This window comes from Nyctereutes procyonoides, unplaced genomic scaffold (assembly GCF_905146905.1).
Source record: "Nyctereutes procyonoides isolate TBG_1078 unplaced genomic scaffold, NYPRO_anot_genome, whole genome shotgun sequence".
NCBI classification, from domain to species: Eukaryota; Metazoa; Chordata; class Mammalia; order Carnivora; family Canidae; genus Nyctereutes; species Nyctereutes procyonoides.
Window position 1 is genome coordinate 11,326,176 of NW_026575049.1, and position 20,591 is coordinate 11,346,766.

General features: G+C 33.1%; 1 protein-coding gene across 4 annotated transcripts in view; it reads left to right on the forward strand.

The window, feature by feature from the left end:
* CPSF6 (cleavage and polyadenylation specific factor 6) overlaps positions 1-20,106 on the forward strand; it is a 33,339-nt gene extending 13,233 nt beyond the window's left edge. The window contains exons 4-11 of one of the 4 annotated variants that reach the window (XM_055328223.1): positions 683-828; positions 1,711-1,884; positions 2,015-2,125; positions 2,571-3,075; positions 5,423-5,538; positions 6,020-6,173; positions 8,419-8,614; positions 15,226-20,106. In XM_055328223.1, coding sequence (XP_055184198.1) covers positions 683-828; positions 1,711-1,884; positions 2,015-2,125; positions 2,571-3,075; positions 5,423-5,538; positions 6,020-6,173; positions 8,419-8,608 — 1,396 coding nt within the window. In that variant the 3' untranslated portion in view covers positions 8,609-8,614; positions 15,226-20,106. The remainder of the gene's footprint in view (positions 1-682; positions 829-1,710; positions 1,885-2,014; positions 2,126-2,570; positions 3,076-5,422; positions 5,539-6,019; positions 6,174-8,418; positions 8,615-15,225) is intronic. The other 3 variants (XM_055328224.1, XM_055328225.1, XM_055328226.1) reach the window with 3 other exon arrangements.
* The last annotated feature ends 485 nt before the right edge of the window (positions 20,107-20,591 follow it).

Consider the following 20,591-nt stretch of genomic DNA (forward strand, 5'->3'; position numbering starts at 1 on the left):
TGGTTGTGAAACAGTATCTCATTATAGTTTTAATTTACGTTGCCCTGTTAGTGATGTTGAGCATCTTTTTACAGTGGCATTATTCATAATAACCAAGAAATGGAAACAACCCAAATGTCTGTCAACTGATGAATGGATTTTTTTAAATGTGCTGTATTCATATCATGAAATATTATACAGCCATAAAAAGACATTAAGAATGATACATGGTACAATATACGTAAACCCTGAAAACAACTGCCAAGTGTAAGAAGCTAGTCACAAAGGACCAATATTATATAATTTCATAAATATGAAATGTCCAGAATAGGCAAATTCATAAATACAGAAAGTGAATTAGTAGTTTCCTGGGGTTGGGGAAAGATGGGAGGAAATGGAGTGACAGCTCATGAATATGGTGTTTCATTTTGAGATGATGAAAATGCTCTAAAATTGATTGTGGTGATGGTTGTAAAACTCTGAATATACTAAAAGACACTGAATTGTACACTTTAAATAAGTCAAGTGTATGGTATGTTTTTATTTTGAAAAAGTTAAAGATGAAAATGTGAACTTGTATAGATTTAAGAAATATTTTCATTTTTCTTACATAAAGGTAAATTCACACCATTTCCTCTTCAGTAACAGTTGCTTTGTTAATCCTTCCTCACCTTCTACCCTTACCCCTTTAAACGTCTTTTAGGTTTGCCCTTGTTGGTGTTGGATCTGAAGCATCCTCAAAAAAGTTAATGGATCTGTTGCCTAAAAGAGAACTTCATGGTCAGAATCCTGTTGTAACTCCATGCAATAAACAGTTCCTGAGTCAATTTGAAATGCAGTCCAGGAAAAGTAAGCAATCCCTCAGAGGCCTTTATTAAAAGATGTGCATTTTAAGCAGTGTTGCTAGTATTTGTTAGATATTACACTAGAGAAGTCAACATGTTCGTTGGAGAATCCATTTTAGAAAGTCCATCCTTTGAATTAAATCTGGTTTATGACTGTGGTCCTGTGTACTGAAAACCCATTTCCATTTTTCTCTACATGTCTCAGACCCATGTTATACAACAATTTGTAAGTTCTATAGCCCTGCCGTTCTTGTCCTGTCATTCCCATCCTAGAGCAAGGAAGAAACTACATTCTAATCCTTAGATTGAAGGACAGTTATGTGGATGTGTGTTGTGGTGGGGAGAAACCACTGGTAACCAGAAAATACTCGTTGATTTTCTGCGTGGCACCAAGATCTTTCACCACTTGGTAAAGTGAATATAGAAAAGATTTGCCATTATACACTTAGGAATGCTATCACTTAAAGAAATAAGGTAGATGATCACGTAATTAACAGAAATTCAAGTGGTTGTTTTTCTTATTAGCACATAAGACTTAAGTGAAGAATATGTTATAAAATTTAAATAATTTTTGCTTACCAAAATTCGTATTTCTGTTGGGAGAATTTCAGTCTTGGTTGCTGCAGAGTACTGGTATTTCAAAAGTAACTCATATTTACTCAGTGGAAATACACTTAAGTCTGGATATTTTGAGACTTCAAAAGAACTTAACTAGATGTGAACATTTTCTAACCAGTACTTCCCATGTAATGTGGACAGACCTGAGGCATCTGCAATTTAGTATATAGCATACTTGAACTTTGAAATAGATGTTTCTAATAGCAGTGGTTACATTTCAGAGGACTATTTTAATAAATGCTATTTATGAGTATTTGGATGTTTGCAGCTACACAATCAGGACAAATGTCTGGGGAAGGTAAAGCTGGTCCTCCAGGAGGCAGTTCACGTGCAGCATTTCCACAAGGTGGTAGAGGACGGGGCCGTTTTCCAGGGGCTGTTCCCGGTGGGGACAGATTTCCTGGACCAGCAGGACCAGGAGGGCCACCCCCACCTTTTCCAGGTAAAATTTTTCTTAAATTACCATGGATAAAATGTGTCTACCTTAATACCTCTTTTCCTTTTCTCTCTTTTTCAAGTAATGCATTATTAATGTGACTTACTCTCCTTGTTATGCTATTTTTGGAATCCAGGAAATTTGATCAAGCATCTTGTTAAAGGAACTCGGCCTTTGTTCCTGGAAACTAGGATTCCATGGCATATGGGGCACAGCATAGAGGAAATACCCATTTTTGGCCTAAAAGGTCTTTATTTTTCTCCAAACTTGCTTGACTTATATATAGAATATTTACATCCGTCTTATTTTCTTACCTCTTAAAAAATCCTTTCAAGACCATTTTTCCTTGTTTCACTTTCTAGCTTGGCATCAGAGTAGAATATAAGGTGGGTGATTTCACTGTAAGAAATGTGTGTACGCTGAAAGATGGAAACTCTCTAAGCATTGTAATCTTCTTTATTAACGTTTTTTGTTTCAATAGTTTTTCTTAAGCATAAATTGAGCTAGTTACATTTGTAAAGATATACTTCACTTTTGTAGTTGTTAGTGTAGCATTTACCATATGGGTTTCATTTAAAGAGAAAGAATCTTGGTCTGTGAGTTGTGCTTTAAAAGTATGATCTTGGCATACCGGTTGTAATCCCTTACTGAAGTGTATTCTCTCTTTCTCTTCTCTCTCCTCTGTTCTATAGCTGGACAGACTCCGCCACGTCCACCCTTGGGCCCCCCAGGCCCACCTGGTCCACCAGGTCCTCCACCTCCGGGTCAGGTTCTGCCTCCCCCTTTAGCTGGGCCTCCTAATCGAGGAGATCGCCCTCCACCACCAGTTCTTTTTCCTGGACAGCCTTTTGGGCAGCCTCCGCTGGGCCCGCTTCCTCCCGGCCCTCCACCTCCAGTTCCAGGCTACGGCCCCCCTCCTGGCCCACCACCTCCACAACAGGGACCACCTCCACCTCCAGGCCCCTTTCCACCTCGCCCACCCGGCCCTCTTGGGCCGCCCCTTACACTTGCTCCTCCTCCGCATCTTCCTGGACCACCTCCAGGTGCCCCACCACCAGCTCCACATGTGAACCCGGCTTTCTTTCCTCCACCGACTAACAGCGGCATGCCTACATCAGATAGCCGGGGCCCACCGCCAACAGATCCTTATGGCCGACCCCCACCCTATGACAGGGGTGACTATGGGCCTCCTGGGAGGTAAGTTAGTGTGTATTTAGGACAGTGGATTTGATTGGCAAAAGATATTCCATGCTCTCATCACTAAGGTTTTTGTTTGTTTTTTAAAATTATGACCTTTTCCCCAGATATTAAATTTTCTATATTGTTTTCTCTTGTTTGAAGAGGCAGTGTCATCTGGTGAAAGACATACTAAACAGCGTTGGGAATAAACCACCTCTGCCACTTAATAAAGACGCATGATTTAGAGCAAGTCACTAAATCCTAGGGATTCATTTCCATTATTTTTTAAGTTAAAAGAGGTTAATAAAGATAATTTAAATGAGCAAGTGGTATTCTTAAGCTACTTTTAAGATTTTAAAGTGAATCTCATTTACCATTGGAGATACTACACAGAGCACTAAAGTTTCTTCATTTTAAGAATTAGATCAGTTTATTATGTGAGTACTAATGATTATCTCATGGTGATTAGGAGTCCTGAGTGGCAAATTACTAACGTTTAATTAAAATGGGAACATTCGATAATTTACAAGTATATTTGGGTAGATAAAGGCCTATAAAACACAGTTTTTATGGAAATTAAAATAATGGTGATCCTTGGAGAAGAGCTAGGTGGAAATCACTGTTCAAGTAAGTGATCTCTTAGCCCCTTTCAAAAGTAATTTAAAAACTATCCATACTCGAAACATAATTTAGAGAGCTAGGTTTGTAATCTCTAAGAACTATTTGAATTTGCCCCCTTTAATTTCCTCTGAGTTTATATTTTTAAACTATCACTGTTAAACTACCTTGTATTTCATTTTGTCTGATAATGTCCTGAAGGAATGGATTTGAAAGTCTGCCTAATTCCGTGCAATTGCACAGGCACATGGCAGTAAGTTTGATGTTGTAAACAACGCCCATTAACCATTATCTGTTTGTAGAGGTTGCATTATTATAACTATTAAAAATACTGTTTAGGGGCGCCTGGGTGGCTCAGTTGGTTAAGCATCTGCCTTTGGCTCAGGTCGTATCGTCAGGGTCCTTGGTTTGAGCCCCATGTTGGGCTCCCTGCTCATCTGGGAGTCTGCTTCTCCCTTTACCGTTTGCTTCCCTACCCACTTGCTTGTGTGCGTGTTTTCTCACTCTCTTCTTCAAATAAATCTTTTTTAAAAAGAAAATACTGTTTCCTCTAGAAAACGGTTAAAACTGCTTGAACTAGTAATAGTAAAACTTTCTGTGTTCAATTCCAGTGAGTGACTTCATATTATTAAGTGTTCACCTTTAGTATGTAAGAATGGGTTAGATGACTTAGTTTGTTTAAAATTTGAGTTTCATACCCTTTTCCTAACCTAATAGAATTTGTGCAGTATTAAATTTTAAAGAATGGGGAGGTGGTTATTAATGACTAATCTTTTTTTAAAAAATTAGAGAAAACTCATCTTACATGAGAACTTTTAAGGGTGATAGGATGGGCACAAGTCACAGCATTTGGTTGAAAAACATGTATTTTGAACAACTTGTAATTTGCTCAGGATGTTTATAATTTGGGGAGTAATAGTAATACCTTAAAAGCATGTAAAAGATTAGATTAGCTATTTCCTCATTTCAGTGGAATGAACTACTGCCTCCCTTAACTCAGTGTCCTAACTAGTAACTCAGATGGCAAAAAAGCTTTCCTTTTCCTATACTGTACATGTACACTTTTTCTTTTTTAATTTAAGTATAGTTGACACAGTGTACATGTATAATTTTTAAAGTTGTCAAGCAGCTATAGAAAATTTTAGCATTTAATTCATTTTTTTTCAACAGTTGTTTATACTTAATATCTTTTATTTGCCAGATGCTTTTCTGGAAATACAGTGGCAAACAAGATGGTCTAAGATCTTGTCCCTGCCCGAAGTTCTATTAATTAATCAGACATTTGTTATCCTTCTATTGTGAGTTGGGCCGTGTGCCTAAAGGATCCAAACATGATTGTAACCAGATTCCTTAATTGTATAGGGCTGTATTTTTTACTGTCAACGTTTAAAAACATATGTAAATGAAAGATATAATAACACGTAACTATCTTGTATACATCAAAATAATTTATTTCTGTTTTTGGGTGCCTGAAGAATATTGTGCATATGTAAATATATTATTTCAGGCTTCCAGAAAGACAAGATTTCTAAGTTGCTACTTTATTTCAGCTGAAAGATGGTAGTGTAAGAGAATTTTGCTTAGACTTTTTCTCTTTATAGGATAAAAATAGTATGCTTCGCTCTGGGAAAGTAACTACTAGCTCTGAGGCACTTGTCAAAAGCAACTACTATGAATTGTTTTATACTGTTATGACTAACTTAGGAAATTTGTTGAGTACAATTTAAGGTTTATTTTTATTTTACAGGGAAATGGATACTGCAAGAACGCCATTGAGTGAAGCTGAGTTTGAAGAAATCATGAATAGAAATAGGGCAATCTCAAGCAGTGCTATTTCAAGAGCTGTGTCTGATGCCAGTGCTGGTTTGTATATTTCTTCCTATATTAATATTTCTTATTTGTGTTATTAGAAAGGACCTAAAACTATGTGCAATCTTAAAGATTGGTCATTTACATTTAGTACTTACTATGTTCATATTCCCAAATCATACCTATATTTATTTAAAAGACATTGAAGGAAGCTATATATGTCACAATGTAATGAAAAGATCCATAATTTAAAATTTTTAAATGTAGATTTAAATTTTAGTCCTGACATTTAATGGCTTAAGTTTGATTCTTGTATTTACAAATAACTTGTCTTATACAGCTATAATAATAACAAATCGTGCTAATTTAACGGATAAAGCTGTTTCCACATGGTGAAACACTAAAAAAATTAAGACAGCTTCTGTAGTTATTTTAGTGCTCTTTTATAAAACATTTTATCACTCTTATCCCAAGTGGTTTGGTGGTATTTTGGAAATAATTTATTTGATTTTAACCCCTCTCCTTTCCCTCATAGGTGATTATGGGAGTGCTATTGAGACGTTGGTAACTGCAATTTCTTTAATTAAACAATCCAAAGTATCTGCTGATGATCGTTGCAAAGTTCTTATTAGCTCTTTGCAAGATTGCCTTCATGGAATTGAATCCAAGTCTTATGGTTCTGGATCAAGGTAAAACTTTCCTGTCTCATGTCTTATTTAAAACTGTTACTTTTAAAATAACAAAAAATAATGTGTCTGGGACTTTAAAGTAGGACTTTGATTTTACTTATTACTGTTTATGCAACAGCTAGAGTGTTTTTTGTTTTTGTTTTTGTTTTAAACATTGAATCAAATGCCAGGTGTTTGCTTGCTTCTAAAACCCTTCAAAGGTTTCTGGTTACTCTTAGAATAAGACTGTAAACATTGAGACACTGTATGATACCTTCCTGTCTTTCCAGCCTCGTTGTGTACCTTACCCCTTGCTCACTATTCTCTTGTCACAGTGGTCTCCCTTCTCTTCCTCTTGATACATCAACACTCAATCACCTCACTGCCTTTATACTTGATATTCCTTCTGCTGGGAGTCCTTTTCCCTGGCTCTTCATATAGCTGTCTTCTTACTCTTCATGCCTCAACTCAACCTGACTTCTAGGAGAGGTCTTCTCCCAGGTTATTCTTTTTATTTCTTTCATAGTACACCATAATCTATTTTTTTTTAAGATTTTATTTATTTATTTGAGGGGGAGGGAGAGAAAGAGGGAAAGAATCCAAGGCAGACTCTGCGTTGAGCACAGATCCTGACGCAGGGCATAATCTCATAATCCTTAGATCATGACCTAAGCCAAAACCAAGAGTTGGACCCTCCCCTGATTGAGCCACTCAGCAGGCCCCCCTGTTCTTTATTATTATTGCACATTTCTTTTTTTTTTTTTTCACTAGAACATATGTTGAAAGATGGAAGGGGCCTTACCCGTCTTGTTCACTACAATATTTCTAATGACTAAACAGTATTTTATTGTTCTTGTTGTTGTTGTTGTTGTTTAAGATTTTATTTATTTATTCATGAGAGACACATACACAAAAGCAGAGACAGAAGCAGAGAGAGAAGCAAGGTCTATGCAGGGACCCTGATGTGGGACTTGAGCCTGGGTCTCCAGGATCACACCCTGGGACGAAGGCAGGCACTAAACTGCTGAGCCACCCAGGGATCCCCTAAACAATGTTTGGTACAGAATAGGTGCCAAATAAATATTTCTTTGAACAAAGGAATTAATGATCTGTTCTTTTCTAATTAGGTAATTCCTTTTTTTTTTTTTTTAAAGCATTGTAGCTACCTTTGAAATTTTACATATATTTGAAAGGTAGTAGATCCTTAATCTCTATGAGCTATTCATAGATCTGTCCTTAGTGTATTTTATCTGGTGTAGAGTATTCATTAAGATAAGGGAAAGGTGCTTTTCTTTGTCATGGTCCCCAATTTCCTAATGAGTACCTTTCTGACCCAGTGTAAATAAGAATCTCCATAGCTGAACAAAATTGTCATAGCTGAAGACCATACCTTTACATAGTCTTCTTTTTAGTTTTTTAAGCCCTTCTTAATAAGAACTTCCTTGATCAAGGAGCTTAGCATCTAATGATGTTTGCTAAGTCTAGCTATCTGGTGCAAAAATACAAAATGGATATTTCAACTTAGTTACTTCCTTATTGTGAATTTCAGAAAAGTATTTTAAGCAGTTTAGTTTGGTCAAATTACCTGTTTTTTTTTGTGTTTGAAAGCAGCTAAATGAGACCTTGCTTTTTATTGAATAACAATGTGAATAGTATTGTAGTATTTTCTAGTGGTCATAAGTGCTAAGTTTTGAACTTTGCTTCCCATCATGTCCCTCAGCTCTCCACCACACACCCCTGTAGCAAACATACATATTATTAGAAAATTTCTTAAGGGAGTAGCACTCATGATTAATCATATTTGGGTTAGTTATAAAAGTAAAATTGATACTTACACATAGGTTTATAAAACCTGTTAATGGGTGGTAATATTTATGTATTTTAAGTCTCATAATCTCATGAATTTTATGTCTAAAAAACTCCCTTCTGTACATTCTTTAGTTTGAAACAACATGTCCTTTGAAATTTTTTCTCTTTGACCTTTCTGTTTTTTGTTCAGTAAACACTACGTGTTTGTTTTAGGCTGTTAGATGTAATAGATGATAAGATGTATTGCCCCTGTGTGTCTGGTTCCCAGTTTGGGGGTGAATATTTTTAAAAATGGAACTTCTAGTTCATGCTTGTTAGATGAGTTGGTAAATCATTATTGGAAGTTCAGGATATCCTAAGTCTAAACTAGATTTGTAAGGAATTTTTTGCCTTAGGTACTTTTAAACACTGCTATCTATCCACTTACAGAGAGCATTAATCCAGTAATTTCTTTTAGAAGACGTGAACGATCGAGAGAGAGGGACCATAGTAGATCACGAGAAAAGAGTCGGCGTCATAAATCCCGTAGTAGAGATCGTCATGATGATTATTATAGAGAGAGAAGCAGAGAACGAGAGAGACACCGGGATCGGGACCGAGACCGGGACCGAGAACGGGACCGAGAGCGCGAGTATCGTCATCGTTAGAAAAAGGTGGGTATTCCTTGTTCCTGTTATAATTAGCATATGTGTTATTAACAGTAATTATAACTCCAAGGCTATTGTTTATACAGTATATACCTACATTTTAAATGGTCCAACTACTTGTTCTGAATTAAATCTTCTGGAAACATCTGAGACAAATAACAGGTAAGTATTGACAGGTAAAAAAAATTTTGATGTTTTATCCTTGAATATTGTATTGTGGAGTTAAAACTTTTAGATTGTTAATGGTCTTAAGAAAGCAAGAAAATAATCAAGAGGACTCATGTCTACTTCTAAAATCTAAAAATTGGAATTGTCTTAATTGTATAGATAGTTTGCATGTAATTTGAAATAAAAAATACAGATGTTAATTCGTATATATTTAAAAGTAAATTGAAAGTTTCTTTCCTTGAACTCATTCTATCCCTAAAACTTAAAGAAAATGTAATAGTTTTATAATATAGGAGGATGGTCTCAGCATTGAAAGAGCTTTTGTATTTAAAATGTTCTTTAGAAGACACTTTTCCTGGCTTCTGCTTTTGTTTTAAAAGAAACCATATCCTTTAATTTGCAAAGAAGATGCGAAACTTAATTAAAATGGGTTTAGGGTTTTCCATATCTAAGAATTTTAAATTGTATCAGATCATGCACCCCAGGTTAGAATAACCTTGAAATAATTTTCTTTGATGTTTCATTCATAAACCATAATCATTGTGTCTTTTTTTCTGTATTTTAAAACTATTTCTTGTGTACATTTTTCATAAAGCGGGAAGTTGTCTGTTTATACTTCATATTCACGTGTAATTTTATTTTTATATTTGTGAACAGCATTTATTCATGTGAAAAGTAGGGGGTGGGCACTGTGAGGCTTGTGCATGTGACACAACGGTTATTCTGTGAACAAGTAATTTTTCTTTATGTGTTGGTGGCATATCCAAATTAAGTTAGGCTAAAATAAACCCCTTATAAGTAACCATTCTTTACACAGTTATTCTCCATAATTGTGGGAAACACTAAAAATTTAGTCATGGTAATTGTTAGTATTTAAATTGTTATGGGCAAAATCAGAGACTATCAAGTGTATGCAATTCTTTGACAGAATAGCAGTTTCTTTAACTATAATAGATTTTAGCAAATGAGATCCTTTTTGAGTAATACTATTTATAAAACAAGCATGTAAATCTGATTTTTATGGTAGATTAGCTATTACATTATTGACAGTTTTATGGGCTTTTTGAAGTGAAAAGGCCAGTTTTAATACTTCCCTAGCATTTCGAATATGCATCTTAAATATTTATGAAAACTTTAGCTTTAAGAGCTATTTTTGTATTGTAGAACTTAATATAAATCTCAAACATTTCTTTAATATGAAGCAAAACATCTTTCACTTTAAAGCTGAGCTTATTGAAATTAATTCTGCTCTTGGATATGAGTAAGGATTAAATGTGTCATGTAAATCTAAATGCTAAATTTTAAAGATGTAGTTTTTTTCCCCTTGGGTTGACTAGATCATAATTCCATTTTATGAAAAAAAATTCTCCGTCTCCATCAGTTGCTTAAGGTGAATTACAACCAACATATTACTTGAAATGTTTAACTATATCAGCCATTTCATTTATAGTAAGGTACAGGTCCTTTAAGTTACGTTTTTATTTAGACTTCGCCAGTTATCAACAAGCTGCTAATTACTGAAGGCATGATAATGAATCTTCCATACATTTTTAATCATTTCCAAAATTGGATGTGCCCCATCAAAGGGCTTCTGAACCAGATAATGAGTTTCTTCTTGGTTTTAGTTAAACTAGCGTAGTTAGCCAACTCCTTTTCAAACTCCTTGAAAAGTCCATTGTTAATTTTAAATACTTTGAATTAACTAACATTACATTCCAGTAATGGGCACACCTAACTATATCATGGCTTGAGTTTCATTACATTCAGACATTAACTATGAATTCCTAACTTGCAAACTATTGTTGGCTTTTTTTTCTTAATCACTGATGTGTACCATACCAAAATTCCCATGTTTTGTTTGTACATTAATTAGAATTGAGTTGTAATATTGTTATGTGCCTTCATCCAAGCAAAATTTTACATAAGCATTCTTAGGGCAAAAAATTCTGTTATCCTGGAATATTGTACCTTTGCTATACCAAACAGTATTTATTGCGGTTGTAGATGTGACTTTATAGGGGTGGGGGCTAGGATCAAATATATTCGAGTGAAAAACTTTTAAACAAACTATCTGCACATTTAATTATTATCATAATAGGGTCTGTTGACCTTTTTAGAAGTTTTAAAATATGAGTCCTTTTGAGCTTTCATGTACATTTTAAGTGGACTAATGGAATACAAATAACTTGGAAGCTAACGTGAATGTCAGTAAGCGTGTATATAAAAAAAATACTGTAATTTATTATTAAAGTGATAAATGGCTAAAAGGGCAAGTTCTTAATTTAACTGGAAACTTAATGATGTTGGCAAGCTGTTAATGTCTGTCCCATCTTAATTTTTTTTGTGTTTGAACTGTTGGTAATGTTAATTGCATTCTCTCATTTAAAATATGTATTAATTTTTCTAAAAACATTTAGTATTTAAGTTCAAGTAGGTAATATTTTAATGGGAATATCAGTATTGTAAATTTTCAGTATGTACATACATTGTATTTCATATTCTGTAATTTCTGCCTCTATTCTCAGACCACTCTGAGCAAAACAAAAGTAGTTCAGTGTTTTAAGATTGTACACTTCTTACAGAAATAATTTTACTTTCACCGTTATTTTCTTTTAGATTGCATTCCTCTTACTATGCTCCACAGCAAATTTCTGTTACTCAGTTTTTCTTTGTATACAAGGAGTAATGAATGCAAATTACTTTTTAAATACTCTTCATTCATGCTTTTCCTCTCCCTGAAATACAAGGTTTTGCATATTTTCAAATCATTGTCCATTTCTCTGATAAAATTTTTAAGCATATTGTATGGAATATGTATTAAATAAGTATGCTTCGTTGTAAGACTTCTTTTACCATAGATCAAAATCTTAGGTTGTGTTTTTACTGCATAAGATTTAGGGTGGTTTGCACTCTTTAGTTTTTCATTAATTTGGGAAAAACAAAAAAAGGCAAAAGAATAAAAAGTTCTTTTTTTACATGCTAAGATATTTCATCTCCTTAAGATATAGTGTTACTTTGAGGCCAATGTGAAAATTAAGTTCTCTTAATTTCCCACTGAATAGATACTATGATACTCATGGTGGTGATATTTAAAAATTATTTCTACAACTCTTAGGTCATCTAAGATCTGCCTCATATTATCTGGCCTTGTGTTTGTGTTTTCCCATATATCTTAACTGCTGTGCTTCATCTGAATATGCTAGCTCTCAGTTCTTTTGCTCTAGGTTTCCTTTTAATATTTGTAAAACCTGACTACACAGCTCTCTTAAGTGACAGGAGGGTAGGGAGTAATCCCTTGTATGGATGTGTAGTGTGTTTTTTGCTCACTGTGGTTTAAGAATGGGTTTTGTTTACAAATGATTAATGTTCCCTGTTAAAAGAAAATTCAGTGCCAGTGTGAGTCACCTTGCTCTCACCTTCATCTCAGTGTGAAATTTACTATCATTGTTTTAGTTTGTAAATTAGATCATTTTGAATAAGTAATGTTTTGAATGAGTAGTTAGCATTGTTTTAAAGAAAACCTAATAACCAAAAGGGGGTAAGTGTGCCATATGTGCTATCCAAATTTACTAATTTGCCTTCTGTGGTAGCATGTTTTAATCCTCACAGGAAAGTCTAAGTCACATTAAACAGCTTATTTTGAAATGTCCATTTTGTGAAATTTGGGGGGCAAATAAGAGTTTTCCTTGACTATGGTGAAGTTTATTTCGATAGTGACCTGCCTAGAGCAACCATCTTGTATATGTGTTTTATTAGTGTAATGAAAGACTTTAGTTAAAATGAGGTAAGTACTATGTCCACAGGTAGAAAGAAGGAAATAACAAATGTGGTAGTAAAGGAATTTTTGTAAATATCTACAGTAAACAAAATTTTCTGTACTATGTTTTAGTCAGCACAAGAAGGAATTTTGATTTTATAAGAGTTGGCTTATATTCAGAATCTTTTATTTCTTTTGTCTACTCCATCCCCATTCCTCTCATTAAGGAGAAATTTTCAGAAAAGAGAAAAGTGAGTTTTATTTCACTGAATTAGTAGATGCACATCTCTTAAAGCATATTAGAATTTCAATTCAGTATTCAGTTAATTCTTTTAATTCAATATTAATGTGAAAAACCTATGAAAGAGCTATATCAAATATATATATTTGAATCTTACTGGAAAGGTGAATTGGCCATGAGCTTAGAAATACTGATGCTAACAAATTTACTTTGAAGTTTCTAACAGAAACGCTCGTAATTTGAGTTGTTACTATTGGCTTGATCTTACATTATCTCAAGATAGAGGTGCTTCTCTGTATTGAAATTTTACTTAGTACTTTATAGGCTTCATTAAAGAGCTGTAGATTTCATTTGTCTTAGTTTTTTTTTAAACAAGCTTTTGCATAGATCTTCCTTATATAACTGACAACTAAAACAAGTAATTGTGACTTTGACATTAACATATTTGACTAAATGGTATTCTGAAAACATGAGCATTGAATGTATTTGTCACTTTTAAGCTTTTTTGATATCTTTGTTTATGTAGATGTCTACCTAGAAATTTGAGAGTATAATATGGGATTGGATTATTGGAAATGGGTTGTATTGCCTTCAAATTTGCTTTCGTTTGAGATTGTAAAATTTGTATTTCCCAATGGATAAATGTAAAGTGTTTAGAAATAGAAATAAAACCTGTCAGACTACCCCCAGATTTTATGTCTATATGGTGAAAATGAGAGAGTTATTAATAGTAAAGACCTATGAAGTATAATCAAAAGATGAGTGCATTTTCTTGCATAAAGATGTGTATTATAATTTTACAAACAGCATTCTCTACAGAAAAAGTAGTAAAATTCTCCTTTGGAGTAATAAATAAGTTGCAGTGTATGCCATATGTTTTTTGGAAGGATTGGGTATTTTTGTTTTGCTCACTGTGACTTTAAACAATTTTTCCCTCTTTAATGACCAGATCTCTCTTTATCTCTCACATCACAACAAAAATTTTAGGGAGATAACATACTTTTGCAGTAAAGCTTAGGGATTTCCAGTAGTGCATCTTTTCAGGTTAGAACATATTCGTTATCTTTATTTAATACTTTAATACCAGGTTTTAGATATGTTGCAAGGAATAAAAATAAAACCTATGAAAGCTGTCTTTCTAGATTTTTTTTTAAATGAAATAATTCTGCCTAAAGCTTTATCAACATAAGATAAAGGTACAATAAAAGGTAACATTAGAAATGGCTTAAGTATCTCATTGAAAAATACAGGCAAATAGAACTATTTAAAAGAGACAGTTCAGGATTATAACATTTGGGGCTTTGGAGGGGTTTTGTTTATGTTGCAGTTGTAAAATTTGTGTTTTTATTGCTAGGTAACGTGAATGAGTATGTGTATTGATACACTTAAGTTGCTTACAGCCTAGTAGGGGAGGAAGGAACATAAAATAGAACGTTCAGAGTTGTGACACTATTAATGACTCTTAAGTATGAAGCAGAAAGTATTTTCCAATTACTTATATGGCAAGAGTATCACTAAATATTGTGCCCTTCACCTCTTACTACATCATCATATTGAAATGCTCTCTTGGAATTTACATTTTAAATATGGTGTTTCAGTGACCACTTACATGCAAGTTAATTGAATGTTTCTTTTGTGAACCTCTGCTTGAAGTTTGCATATTTTTGTATTCTTGAAATTTTAGTTTATCAAATTTACTGTTTTTTTTCTTTATGTGAGTTTTCAATGAAATTTATCATTGTAGATTCTTATTTTAGCTTGTTTTTGGTTAGCTTCTATATTACGTTAGTTATTTCAATATAGGTGGAATAGAGTAAAAGTAAAGTAAATGTTTTAAACTTGTATTATGTCTAAAGATTTGTATGTGGATGTCATATTTATTTAAATGTGCATACTGAGCTATATATTTATAAATTTTATTTATGCATTTTGTAACATGAAACAGTTTGATTTATAACATTTGCAGAAGTTCCTGTATGCTGTCAAATAAATACAACTAATTTGTAAAATAGTTTATTGCATTTTATATTCAGTTCACATTTAATTGTTAATGAGTTCTTTAGAATTGATATGTGGGTGAATGAAAAATATTTACATTAAAATCATTCAAGCATTTTTCCATTTATTTTTGTAGTATGCATACTTTAGAAAATGACTTATAAATGTTTCCATCATCACAGAAACAGCAGCTGCCATATTTTCATTTGTTTCAGTTACATAAAGCCATAAAAACAGAAGAATGAAATCAGAGTGTCTCACTTTTAATCAGTACATAAATTTGGGAGCATTTCTCCACCATAAAGGCAGCTACTGTTTCAGTTAATGCTTATTGTGTTAGAATACGTAACAGTGAAGTAGATGCACGACTTGTGTATGTATAGTTAAGCCAGCGTTTTTCTGTGTATTATGGGGAATAGCAAAATCTACATCACAAATTTTGACACATTACAGCTGAAGGAAGAGGAACACCTTCCAAGACAAAACAGTCTTCATGGGGGAAAAATGACGCTTGTCCAGCAGTTTGCTTCTTGTGATTGAACTGAACCTGTAAGGATTCATGGATAAAATGAACAGGAATAGATCTGAATAAAGCAAATCTGCATAAATGGTAACCAGTAGCTCTACTTTTATTTTTTATGTTGCTTAACTGTTTTATTTGAAGGAAACCTGTGTGATTTAAAAAGTTATAGCTTTTGCAACTTTATTACTGGTTATATACATTTGGCCATTATAATGTGCAAGCAATTGGAAAAAAACCGTCAAGTAAATGCTTGTTTTTATAGTAGTTTGTTCTTGTTAAAAATGTTCATATGATAATGTCTGTAAACAGCACCACTTTGATTACAATAGATGTAGTGTTGTAATAAACTGTTTAATGGGGCTGATGTGTAAAGCTGTTCAAGTTATTTGATGTTTACACCTCAGGGAAAGTCTTGTGTTCAGCAATATCTAAAGATAATGTTACTATGACATTTATACTGTCCTTTAAAAAAGCATTGCAATAGCGTTTTTGGATATGCACCAATCTAAAATTGCGTTCAGTGAATTAAACATACTAATTAAGTGTCTCTTGCCCTTGATTTTGATATTAGAAATAGGTGATTACATGGATATTTAATATTTCTATATTCTGCTTTTTTAGCTGTTTTTACCTAGTTAGCTTGTGATTTTGCTGAATGGTATGTAAACTTGTAAAATTTCACAGACATAGCAATCCAGTCAATGTGTTAGGGGTCAAAAAAATTTTTGTGGTTTTAACATTTGAGTAAAAACCCATACGTTATTTGCTACAGTAATGCAGCTTAATTACAACAGATGTACTGAAACGCTTAATTGTAAACTGCTAGCATTGAAGAAATATTTTGACAATTCTGATTTGATGCGGCAGTTATTAGCTGTTTTATATTAATAGTGCTTATGGTTTATTTTTGAAGCCATAGGCAATGTAAATACAGCCGTGCAGCACACAAATGTGAGTAAGGAGAGCATTAGTTTTATTTTCTGGTTACTATAGATTTCAGGAGGGCGTGATGCTTACTAATACCGAGTTGTTTTCTCCTGTCTGTGTAATGGGTGATTATAGGTGTACCCTGTCACCACAGTTTAAGTAAGGAATTTTGTGTGTATTCATGCAACCTTTTGATTCATGCTAGAGTTACTTACTAATCAAAGATTTTTTTCAAATCTGCCTTGCATATAGGCCCACACTAAAAGCACTTGGCTAGCATGTGTTCTTAATTGCAAAATTAGCATAGGCAGAGTGTCAACTTGATTAGATACTTTTATAGGAAGGTGCTTCCGAATCACTACTTCAGAAATTTGAGTTGAAATCCTAAGCAAGTTAATTTGTTTTTAAGATCTATTGTCTTTAAGAGATCTGATAATACACATTGGGTTTTTTTTTAATACAGCCAAATTTTAGGGCAATGCTTTAAGTATTTAGGTACCCTAAATATTATGTCATGTGCAACTCGTAGAAGCCCTCTAAAGATTTGCACTGCAGTTCTTCACTTTCCTTTTGTCCGCTATCACGCTAGTTCTTACAAATTAGCTGTTTCAAATTACTCATATTCTTGCTAGTTTTATTTTAAAACATTTTATGATTAGAGTACTTGTGCATGGGATCACTGGTGTTTATCAGAACTGTTTGCTCTCAGAAATTTTTCAAGTGTTCTATCTTGTTGAAAATGCAGTTGCCTTTTTTTTTTTAACATTATTTGAGAGTTGTATCAAAATCGGTTTTCTTGTTTTGTGTATAGGTATTGTTTTGTCATTCCTTAGCTTTTTTTATATTTTAATTCTAATGCCCTAATGTGAAGAAGTATGGACATAAATATATTACAAGGGAAATTAGTTAATAGTGAGCTTAAAAAGGTAAGTAAATGTCCATGAGAATAAGATACTCTGAGAGTTTTGTTTTAAAATGGAATTCTAAAAATCTTAACTGCTTGAACTTGAGATGAAACTGGAAATTTTGTGCTAATTAAATCCTTCATTTACTTTTTTGTTTTTTATCAGTGGAACCCTTTAATTGCTTATTCTATATCACTACGTGACTGATCTCATTACGTGACTTTTGTTGCAGACAATGTGAGTGTACTAGAATTGTTTGCTGCTAGTCCGTTATTTTTAAGTGTTGTCAGAAGGAAATAACTTTGGTTTGACCCATTTTTAGTCTTCTATCTGATAACACATGAATGTATAGCAGTAAAGGTGAAAATTGCAAGCCTTGTTTAATTCTTCATATCCCTGTGTTGTTTATGAGCTAATGTTATTTGAAAACTTTCTTTTTTTTTTAACATGTAAAAACAATCCAAAGAGAGAAATCATTACATAGACACCAAAAAAAAAAAAAAAAAAAGATAGAGAAAGAGAGTTTCAGAGACCTTTTCATTTCTTCTTCTTAATAATTGTAGTGACATGAAAACAACTTTGAGTTTAACTTTAAACCATAGGCATTTATAAGTGCTCTGCGATCACATTCCTCTCAGCCGGTAGTTATGAATGAGTGATGCAGCACCTCAGTGGTATTGCTTCTGAAGCAACATTTTGAATCAGACGTGCTACTTTTAGCTAAAGGACACATGTTTTGGAAGGGATATTCCAGTGTAAGTTTGGAAGTGTTTATTTTGTCAGTTTTCATAAGCAAGATTTGTAGTAAGTTGCAGTGGCTGTTGATCATAGTTTAGCCCATTTAATGGCCCTTTTACTCAGAATATTCTTAAGCAGTTAACTACAATTTGGAGTTCACAGATAACTTATGGATTGTAGCTTAAGGTGTTATTTTCATTTAATTCTCCTGTGGAGAATACTGCTTTGTTTTTTACTAGTTTAAGGTCAGTTCTTTAAATAAACAACAGGATTTTAATGAATGTTGTATAACATTTTATAGTGAAAGGGGGAAATTGTTGGAAGGGTAAAGACTTTCTCTTTCCCTTATGTATTTAAATGTGCCAATAACCTAAATACATACTGTTTTATACAATGAAATGCTACTATGAGACTTTCTGTTGGAGTTCTCTCAACATTTTGGTTTTCATACCTGAATGATCATTGCATTTTCTGTATTTTATAAGATGGCTCCAATTTTGTGTTTTAAGCTTCAGCCTGTTATTTTAAGAGGAAGTTTATGTTCTGATTCCTTACTAGAATACAGTATTGAGAGTCTTACTGTTTTACAGATAACTGCCTTTTAAATTTTATTCATTAAGTTCATTTGCATCCCATAGCCGTCTGTAAATGTTTCCTGCAGTTGTATGTACTTAAATGCACGCTTATCCATTGTACATAACTAGACATTTTTTGTGCTAAAATATATTAAGTGGGATTTTTGTAGCAAAGCATTCTATTTTTCTGTTCTTACTCTGTGTGTGTTGTTTTTTTACATTAACCTTCAGTTTAAACACTGGAGTATTTATTTCATTTTTTTTAGCAACTTGACTCTTAGAAGCCTTAGACTAATTTTTTAATATTCAACCAAAAATTATAAATTTCTTAAGATGTGGCCTTACATATAGCATTCCTTGTGTTTGTAATGTGAGATTTTTTGATTAGAGAAATCAAAAGATTCTGGATTAAAGTTTCATTGTAAGTTGAAATAGAAAATATGTTAAAATGTCTAGGCTTCTGGGAGGAAGTTCTTACACTCTTCTTTCTTTGCATTAGAAAGAAGCAATATGAATTTTTACAAATATTCAGGCAATTGTATCCAGTTTAGATTGATTTAGGTTTGTCTTAACCAATGTTTCTTTAAAATTTCAGGTTGTTGGCATTCACTCTGAGTATGCAGCTACTGTGGTTTTTGTATGGGACATATAAACACTTTGTTAGGTGCAGACAGATTTTAATATTTCAGAGACTTCCTGCTCTATTAACATGTTGTAATAGGAGTCTTAAAATATTAGGTAGAATTTAATTGAAGTCACACAAATCTTGAAATGGTATCAGCAAATAGTAAATACTACAGAAAGTCTTTCATGTGCGAGCATCCTAAAATTCTGCCATGGGTATAAATGTTTTGCATTAATTTCATAATTGAACAGATAGACCCTGCATTTAGTAAAAACATTGCATTTTGAAGATGTGTTCTTTTTGTCACACTGTTACTGCATAACACTTCGCAGCATTTTGTAAGTTAAATTATTTTAAAATACAATGGTAAATTCATGTTTATTTTTTTACTTTGAAAATTGTAGTACTCAGGTCGTATTTAATGGGAAAGGATCCTTGGGGTAAATCATAATGTATTCTAAGGAATGCATCTATAACATTGATGACTTTAGCCTTAAAAAAAAGGTCTATTCTTACTCTTCTTCCTCTTCATCCCATGGTATATTAGCAAAGTAGTTTACAGCCTTGTACAGCCTTACAAAGTTGTTTTACAATTTTTAATGGAAAGCCCTTAACAACAACAACAAAAAATTGTATCATATTACCAGTATCCATGAATTGACTGAATCACGGTTTGTAAATAATTTGTCTAATACCAGAAGGCCAAAGAAAGTCTTAAAATTTTAGCTATTGACTCTGGTGACTTCACAATAAGATTTCTGTGCAAAAGGTAAGGTGATATTTGATCAAATAGACATCTTTTTGGTGTCCGTGAGAACTAGCTTCCATATTAGCTTCTTTAAAAAGCTCATTCCATTTTATTAAAATGTTTGTAATTGCAATTTTGTGTTTAATGTTTACTTTCTGTCTTTTCTTTCTTTAGCATTTAGGTGACTGTTCAGCAGTTTGCTATATGGCCATTGTTGGCCCTAAACTGCACTAGTAACAAGCATGGTATTTATCTTGTATTGAAAAATAAAACACAGTTTTGATAATACTTTACAGTTTGTCCTTTTTATTTGGTTCATAATTTAACCATTGTGTATGGTTTGAATAATTCGTATCCATTGGCAATATACAGTATAACAGAAATTGGGTTGTTACACTACAGTATTTTGTATTTTGTCTTTAAGCCAGCCTAAAGTGGTAATTTTCTTCTGTATTGACATTTTCGTGGTCTTGAAGGAAGATTATACCTAGCTAAAATTAGGCTTTAGAAACATAAAACAGTTCTAGGCTGTTCTATTCTCAAACCTGAGATTCAGAAAACTTTAGTTTTAGGGGATTATTTACCATGTTAGACTTGAATCAAATAAAAAATGTTTCTAGATTACAGCAAAAATATTTCACCAAAAACAAATAAAAAATAAAAAAAAATTTCACCAGCTAGCTTAGAAACCACATAGAGTACTTTTAAAACAGTAACAAGTTATGATTTCAGTACAGATTTATATGCCAGATATAATCAGGTCCAAGATTCTCACCAA